The 8,691-nt window shown below is 44.4% G+C and overlaps 1 protein-coding gene across 1 annotated transcript; it reads left to right on the forward strand.

Annotated features, from left to right (window-relative positions):
* Nucleotides 1–1,282: 1,282 nt before the first annotated feature.
* On the forward strand, nucleotides 1,283–4,287 carry DYNLT1 (dynein, light chain, Tctex-type 1; the record flags this gene model as incomplete). The annotated part of the gene is made up of 4 exons (XM_010159552.1): nucleotides 1,283–1,324; nucleotides 2,812–2,935; nucleotides 3,139–3,216; nucleotides 3,863–4,287. Coding segments are annotated over 4 exons (315 nt in total), but the record flags the coding sequence as incomplete, so codon positions are not given.
* Nucleotides 4,288–8,691: the final 4,404 nt, after the last annotated feature.

Here is an 8,691-nt window from a genome sequence, read left to right on the forward strand (position 1 = left end):
CTGAAAACAAAAGCCAGTTTGACACTGCACATAAAAAGGTTTTACAAATGTTAAAGTGTGTGAGCGAGTTGGTGCCTCAGAATAGTTACAGAAAAGGCACTGCCTGCATGTCTCCCGTGGCACGCTCCTTCTTTTACCAGGGAGAACACTGCATCTTTCTGAATGTCACATGTCAGTGAAGCTGACCGGGCTGTTTGCCTTCTGACCAAAAGCTTGCGAATGTAATGCTGAAATTCTCCTGAGCAGGTGTAACCATGTCCAGGCTGCACACCCCTATTATGCTGTTACTCATGTTTGCCAGCTGGAGAAGCTGACAGATCTCCCAGTGAAAACCCAGCCATATGCTTGATTAAGTTAATCTTGAAACCCTTATTCAGTCTTCTGAAATTAATTGGTTTGCTGTTACGTGCATTTCTTTTTGTCTGGTTCTTTTCTCCTGGTGTGTGAGGTGAGGCTGTGAGATACCTGTAGTACAAATGCCGACCGTGGGGGATCCTGCCTGTTAGGGCTCCCTGGCCTTCTGAAAGGCTGCAGGGGGGTGGCCAGCTGCCCTGTCGGTGTTGATGGCTTATTTTGACCACTGTACATGGGAGGCAGCTATAGCTGAGGGGCCTAAACAGGAAAACCTACAAACCATGCAAGAAAATGGGTAGTAGTTTTAAGATTAGTAGAAGTTGGGGGTTTCTCTGTCCCCATTCCACATCTTTATTCCCTGGAGCACGAGACAAGGCTGAAGGTGGTGGGCAGGCCAGGGAGCTAGATTTTTTTCCTTCTGTTCTGATGGGGCAGTTCTCTTCCTATCCCCAGCTGAAATTGTCAGGACAGCTTTTCCTTGAGCTATGAATTGTCTGCATCAGTGCCCTGAAGATGTCGGTTTCATTTAAGGGTAAGCTGTGTCTGCATGCTGAGGTTACCTCTGCAGCTCCTCCGCCGTGAATTGTGGACATAAATGCTTGTTGTAAAATGAGAATGTGTATGTACAGAAGTGCAACATGCGTTACTTTAAAATACTTTCAAGTTAAAATTCAAAAACTTTGACTCAAAAGGCCAGCCAGTGTCAGTTCAACTGCTGCTTTGCATTACTCTGCTAAGACTGTTAGTGTGACTGAGTTCAGGGACCATGAGTAAGTGTGAGCAAATAAAGGAAGGCTCGGTATCTTCTGACCTGCAAGAAGTCTGACAAGGGTCAGTTAAGCTTGTAGTGCATGATCTTAGCTTGAACTCTGTAAACAGAAAAATGTGTCCACTGGTTACTTAAAATTCTACTTTTTCTTTTTTGTAGACTTCCTTTGTTGTTGATGAAGTCAATAGCATCATTAAGGAGGTAAACTAACATCTTCCTTTTGTTGGTGTGAAAGTATGTTATGCTGTGTGTTAAAGGGCATTCAAGAAAATCTGATAACTGATATGTAACAGATTTCTAGATAGGCTGCTGCCAAAGAGTAGAATGTTTTTTGATTTACTGAAAGTATGCACGTTGGTTGGAAATGCCACTGAGCCTTAGTTGTGATATGTATCACAAATACAAAAGAGCATAGAATCACAGACTGGTTTGGGTTGGAAGGGACTTTAAAGATCATCTAGTTCCCACCCCCCTGCCACGGGCAGGGACACCTTCCCCTAGACCAGGGTGCTCCAAGCCTCATCCAGCCTGGCCTTGGACACTTCCAGGGATCACTTCCAGGGATGAGGCATCCACAGCTTCTCTGGGCAACCTGTTCCAGTGCCTCACCACCCTCTCCATGAACAATTTTCTCCTGATATCTAATCTTAACCTCCCCACTTTCAATTTAAACCTGTTACCCCTTGTCCTGTCACTGCATACCCATGTAAAAATAACTTCATATGTTCCTCTCTGGTCGCAGTATATCCCTATTAGAATTTCTAGGGGGATGTTATATGTTAAACCCTATAGAAATATTTTTTTATGTTTCAGTAACACGTAGGGAGTTTTTATAGACTGTCTGCATATGCATGTTACTGTGTTCTTTTCAGATGCTTTTCCTCCAAAATGAGTTCTTGTTTGTTTGAAATGATTGAATGACACTTGTTGCTAAGAAACACGAATTTCCTGGCTAGAGAATTTCCAGAGGGATTTGTTCTTTGTGTCCAGAATTCCTCTTATAAACTTGCACAATTTTTTCTTGTTGCAGAACAGCTGTTTTGGTCAGGCCCTAGAAGTTGACTATGCACGCTTTAACACATGTTCCTGCCTCTTCTGAATCTGAAATAATTTTTGGTTATTTTTTAAAACAATTTTTGAGAGGGAAAAATGTAACAATGAAAAACTTTGATGTACTTTTGTTTGTGTCTTAAGGGGGAAACTTAAAAGGGAAGTTAAATGGATTATTTGGCTGAAGGCTTCTGCTCTGTTAGTCAGCAGCAACTGCATGGGTCTTTTGCTTTGATCTGTGGTTTTGTTCCACACAAACGATTCTGCTGAAAAATCTGGTGCTCATTTCCACAGAATAGGTGTGAACGAGCCATTAGTCTCTTCAGGACTGTTTAAATGCAAGACCCTTTCATAACTCTGGAATAATTTTGGGACAGGAGTTATAAATGAAGAATCAAAATACCACGAAAGGGCGTGGGTGGCATCTATGATGATACTCCCTATGCGTGACTGAAACTCTGACCTGCCAAGCTTTTAAATAACTGAAAACTTGTCCAACAGTCGGTATGGACGAATAGTATTTAGGATTTTTCTGTGGGTAGGGAGTCTCTTCTTTAGTGCTCCATGTTGGAATGGGTGAACGGGTGCCTGGTAGACTGACAGCAGTGCAGCTTACGTGATGTGTTTGTCACCAACAGGCCATAGAAAGTGTGATAGGTGGCAATGCCTACCAGTACAGCAAAGTGAACCAGTGGACAAGAAGCGTGGTGGAACAAACGCTCAGCCAGCTCGCAAAGCTGGGGAAGCCTTTCAAGTATATCGGTGAGCTCGACTTTCTCGTTTCCGTTAAAGCTGGTACGGTCAAGGGCACTAACTTGGGTAGGGGATGGGGGAAGATCTTAGCCAGAACCATGTCTGTAAACTACTCACAGGCGTGTGTGTATGCACCGTGCGAAGTAAAAACGTAGGTAAACGTTCCTTAACGGTAGCGATAAATTAATGAAAGCTTCTCCACTGCCGAACAGTGACCTGTGTGATTATGCAGAAGAACGGTGCTGGGCTGCATACAGCAAGCTCTTGCTTCTGGGACAACTCCAGTGACGGTAAGGAGCGCAACTGCTGCATTTCTCATAGAATCATAGAATGGTTTGGGTTGGAAGGGACCTTAAAGATCATCTAGTTCCACCCCCCTGCCATGGGCAGGGACACCTTCCACTAGACCAGGTTGCTCAAAGGCTCATCCAGCCTGGTCTTGAACACTTCCAGGGATGGGGCATCCACAGCTTCTCTGGGCAACCTGTTCCAGTGCCTCACCACCCTCTCTGTGAAGAATTTCTTCCTGATATCTAATCTAAACCTCCCTGATTTCAATTTATACCCGTTACCCCTTGTCCTATCACTACAGGCCCTTGTAAAAAGTCCTCTCCCAGTACTCTTGTAGGCCCCCTTCAGATACTGGAAAGCTGCATGCAAGTTTCAGCTTGCAACTGTAATGCTAGTCCGCTTAAGACTAGGCATGACCCTTTTTTTTGTCCTCCAAGTGCTATAGTTTTGGAGTAATAGCATACCATGTGGTATTTTTTCCATTTGGATGTGATGCTAACTATTATATATATTAAATGCTTGGCTGTTGTGGAAGCTTAATTCTTAAGATTCTTAAAGTAAACAATTACAAAGATGCATATAAGGGCATGTGTTTAATTGCTGTCACTTTCTTCTGTCTCTGAAACCCCTTTTTTGTGCTTGTAGGAACCTGCACTGTGAGATGGGAGAATAAGACTATGTACTGTGTTGTCAGTGCCTTTGGACTTGCAATATAATTGCCTTGGAATCATTCACCCTTCTTTTTTCTACTCCAACACTTGATTCCGTCTCTACTCAAACTGTGAATACACTGAACGACTTCTGGTTTTAATGTACTTTTAAAGTAACTTTTTTTCAAAGGTAGAAATGTGAAAACATGCTGTTAGATGGTTCATGTTTGTACTTGGTATCGTAGCAGTGTTGCCGTACTGTCTTAACACTTCGAGGATTCCTCCTCTTCAAGGTGCTAATACTGAAATCTGCTGCAGCGTAAACACTTTCTCTAGATTTTTCTTTTAAGACCACTCTAAATGAGACACCATGTTCACACTTTGTACTTTTGCTTAGCATTAAATTATTGAAATTCATAACCATTGGCGTGACTCATTGAAACTTAACTCTTCTGTTGTGTTTTTTTTTTTTTTTTTTAAAAAGAAAAGTTCCAATCATTTAAATTCTCTTCAAGGCAGTCGAGAGACACACCAGAGTACGAGGAGGCACTTACTTTGTCGCAACTTTGTAGCGATTAGGGGAGATGATGTTTATCAGAAAGTTACTTGGCTGCCTTTCTGGGACCTGTTTAATCTGTTTGTACAGCACTTAGGGCATGGAACCCTAACAGAAATAACTCTCCATTGACCCAAGGCAGGTAAGAAGTTTCTGACATTCTGGCAGTGCTCAGCCAGCTGTGCGGGGGTGATCACTCATCGCTGCAGCCAATCACACCTGTTAAGTAGGCCTTGAACTTACCTGCTGCCTTCGGTGTGATGAGTTCTGACAGTTGGGGAAACATGATCCTTTCTGAAAGGGGGCAAAACCGCCTCAGGGCGACACGACTCAATAATGGGTGAGCAAGTCTCCTGCCTCCTAGAGTAACGTCGTCGTTGCAGGGGAATGACGACTAAGACAAGTTTTCAGCATAGACTTGGATAAGGTTTTCTTTGTCAGCTAATTTATGAAACTGTTGCATGCTAGGAATTTCAGGCGGCCCCTGTGAACTGCTACACTGCTTCTGCAAGCAGTAGCTCACTGCTAGCCAAGTTGAAAGGATGACTTCCGAAGCGAGTCTGGGAGAGCGTTCCCGGGCAAGAACCGGACTGAGTGACGCGCATTGGCTCAGAGGTAGGAAGCCCTGCCAGCTGTTTCAGAGAGTGGCTCCCAACTAAAGCTGTTTCGGGTGAGATGGCTGCTGATACAACAGGCTGTTTCCATGCTTTGGAAAGATGAAGTACTGAAAACTCAAAATGACCGCGGGGGCTTTGTTTCTCGGGGTGCTGGGTGCACAGGGGCGCTCGCTGTGATAACTACTTGGTGTATCCAAACAGGCTGTATAGAAAACTCGGTGCTAGGCAAAGCTTCAACCCTCTTCCTTCCTATCCATTTCTGCTGTCAGTCAGGCAAAAATGTTGTTTTATCAGTAGGTTTGGGCTTGGTATGTTTGAGACTTTTTTAATATAGCTGTAAGGCTTATATGTTTCTGCTAGCATACCAGTTTTGGAACATCCCTGTAAACAGATTTCCTTTGTGCCAAGCCCCTTCTTTATTGTAGTGTAAGTCCTACTGAGTGCTGCAGGGCTACTCCTCAGTATGAGGAGTATGTCCCTTGTATTTCTGTAGCAGGGGGAGTTTTAGCGTGGGCTTGACTAGAAACAGAATGCTGAGTATTCGGTGTCAGAAACAATCCACCACCTGTAAAAAGAAAGTATTAAGATGGATTGAATACAGGGCCTGGAACAGTCTTCAGGGTGAGAGAGAAACTTGTCCTGAAGAGAATAAACCTTTGATCCCTGAGTTGGTATGGAAACTCTCAGTCTGGATGGTTGGATACCTTATCTCCCATCAGCATGCCAGGATCATGCTGGCAGTGTAGGACCTACTCTGCTATTTGTTTACAGGTAAATGGTTTCATGCACTTGGAGTCAGTATTTACTTCTCGAGAAACACTCAGCTTCTTGGTAAGTCACTCAAATGTTCCTTGGCCTTTGTTCATGTTAATAACAGCAACTCTCCTGGGGGTTTTTGCTGTTTGTTTGTTCATTCACGTGTTGAATTGCAGGGGAAAAAGTGTTTGTGATCCTTGTCAGTGGGAAAGCTGGGTGGGTGGAAAAAAAACCCTGCTGCGTTAGAAGAGAGGTGTGCTACAAAGAGTACAAATAGTTCTACAGTAGGTTGATGGGTGAGCAAAAACCAGTGCTTCCAGCTTAACAGTTGTAGGACTACAGAGAGGGGTTTGGGGTCAGTGTTGGATCTGCACACCCCCCACCCCCCAGGGTTAAAACAGGGCTTTGCTCTGAAACGCGACAGACGTTGCGTAGAGCCTCAGTGTTGTACAGTTACTGACTTTTAAATGTGGCATCTTGGTTCTGATGGGCTGTTTCGCAGGCTGCCGGCCAGCTCAGCAGTGTTAGCGTGACCTTGCTCTGGCTCATGAGCGAGCTGTAAAGAAGAGCCTGGACTGTGGCCTGGAGCAGCTAGGAAGGTAAAGTCAGCCCCTTCCCTGTCACAGCAGTTCAAACAGGCGTAAGAAAATCCATGTAAACTGAAAACATGCGTAAGTTGTTAGGAAAACGGTACAGGTGGTCATTCACCAGAAGGAAAATAAGACCAAGATACAATATAAAGATATAAAACTTTATTATGAACATATTTAACAATGATTACGCACCCGAAGTCTTCCAAGAAACTCAATACCCAGCTTTTGCTTGAAGTAAAATACTAGTTTTTCCTTCATATTCCACAGTAGCATGAAGTTTTCCTACATAAATGGATAATTTGCTGTCATTAACACAATTTCTAGACACGTAGACAATTTGACAGGTCCTCATGCACACTTTCTCAGAGCAGCATTTAATTACAGCTTCTCATTAAACAGAGCATTATCTTACACGTTTTTATACCACTTTGGTACACAATTTTTCCATATTTTCATTTTACATATTTACAAACGTCTAAAAAAAGTTTTACAGTAATGCGAAGGTTGTTACTGGCATAAGCAAAAGGAAACAGGGAGGGGAGAATTAGGTGACTGTGGCTAGCAAGGTGCCTTTTGGCTCGGAGAAGGACAACAGATCTATCCTAGCTGGAGCCACCCTCCCGTTTTCCCCAGCATTAGTTCCGTGGGTCTGTTGCACTAGCTGTTCCATACCGGCCTTAAGCCTTAGGCTTCCTATTCTTTGCCACTCCTAGGAAAGTTTCCAGCCAATTCCAACACCATCTGTTTTTCTAAAGCAAATACTGCAGAAAAGGGTTGCCACGGCACGGCTCGCACCCAGCGATCACCCATTTCTTAAACGCCCCCTCCTTGGTCCTGGGTAGGTGGAGGTAGGTCTGGCATCGGACAGCATCTCCTCCAGAGCAGGGGCACTGTGCACTGCGGGGCCCCTGCCTCCTTGGTCCTGGGTAGGTGGAGGTAGGCGAGTTCCCGGACAGCATCTCCTCCAGAGCAGGGGCACTGTGCACTGCGGGGCCCTTGCACACCTTTCTCATCTTACAGCAGGGACTGCAATAGCTACCTGCCTCAGGCTGGTTCTTACCCACGTCGCTCCTGTTTCACCCTTAGGTTACAATACTCAGAGGTGAATTCGTGCCACCTACTCCCAAGCTGTTTACAACCCATATTGTCCTCAAACCCAGTCTCTGCTTTCCAGCTGTGGAAATAAGAGGAGTGAAACGGAGATTTCCTGCTGGCAAAAATATTTCCCCATCTGCTTCACTGCTTTTGCCTTTTTTACTGGATACGGAATGCAATGTGACAGTGCCTCAACCAAGCTTACGGTTACGCTCTGGCACTGCTGAAATAGAAGGCTATTGTGCATGGCAAACGTTGCTTAAATATAGTGTCTAAAAATTAACGAGGCAGCTACTTTCTCACTCTTTTCGTAACCTGATACCTAAAGTGCACATTTCCCATTCTCAGCTTTCCTATTTCCACTCTGAACGTAGTGACGTAGGAAAGTTAATGCAAACAGAACGGCAAGTGAACTGGGCTGAGAACGGCTTAGAAAAACCCATCGTCTTGAAGGGAGATTAAAAAGATCTTCTTCAGTTAATGAAATCCTAGAGCATGACGTTTCAGGGGTAACTGCAACAACCGGTTCCGACTGATAAGAAACATCACTACACTTGGCACATTGGTCACACATCAACCGTCTTCTCTGTTCGGAACAACGTGGGAGAGAACCGAACAGCTTTGGAGCTAGACGGATACAAATAATGTAAGGATCATCTAAATACCAGTTTTTGAAGTCCTAATTCCTGTACCCACTGTTACTCCAGTGGAAGCCAAAAGGACTTGGGGTATAGCCAAGGATGCCTAGTTGGCTCCCAAGTCGGACTCTGCAAATTCCAACAGTTGTAAGCCTTGGGAGAGTCAGCTGGGGAACAGTATAAATGAGAATGGGCTCTCCTCTTGTAGGGTAAAACAATCATCTCCCAGAAACAAGTCTAAAAGGAAGTGCTGAAGGGACAGCTTACTACAGCTCACTGGGAAAGACACCCACCACTAACTTGATGTGGGTTTAATGCCTTCCTGTATGTTCTTCCAAACTGACAACAATTAATTAAGAAATTGAAGGAAAAAAACCTTCCCCTCTCCCCCCCACCTCAGTTTCCTCGCTTTAGCGACAGCGCTTTGGCTTCTAACAAGTAAATGATCCCCGGCACAGAGAGTTTTGAATTTCAATACTCTCAACAACGTCACAGCTCTCCATAATTGCAGGTGCTTTTCTCTTTCGCTGTCACACACAGAGCGTGTTTAGCAGCGCACTGATTTAATC

The sequence above is a fragment of the Eurypyga helias genome, unplaced genomic scaffold, assembly GCF_000690775.1.
Source record: "Eurypyga helias isolate BGI_N326 unplaced genomic scaffold, ASM69077v1 scaffold769, whole genome shotgun sequence".
Taxonomy (NCBI): Eukaryota; Metazoa; Chordata; class Aves; order Eurypygiformes; family Eurypygidae; genus Eurypyga; species Eurypyga helias.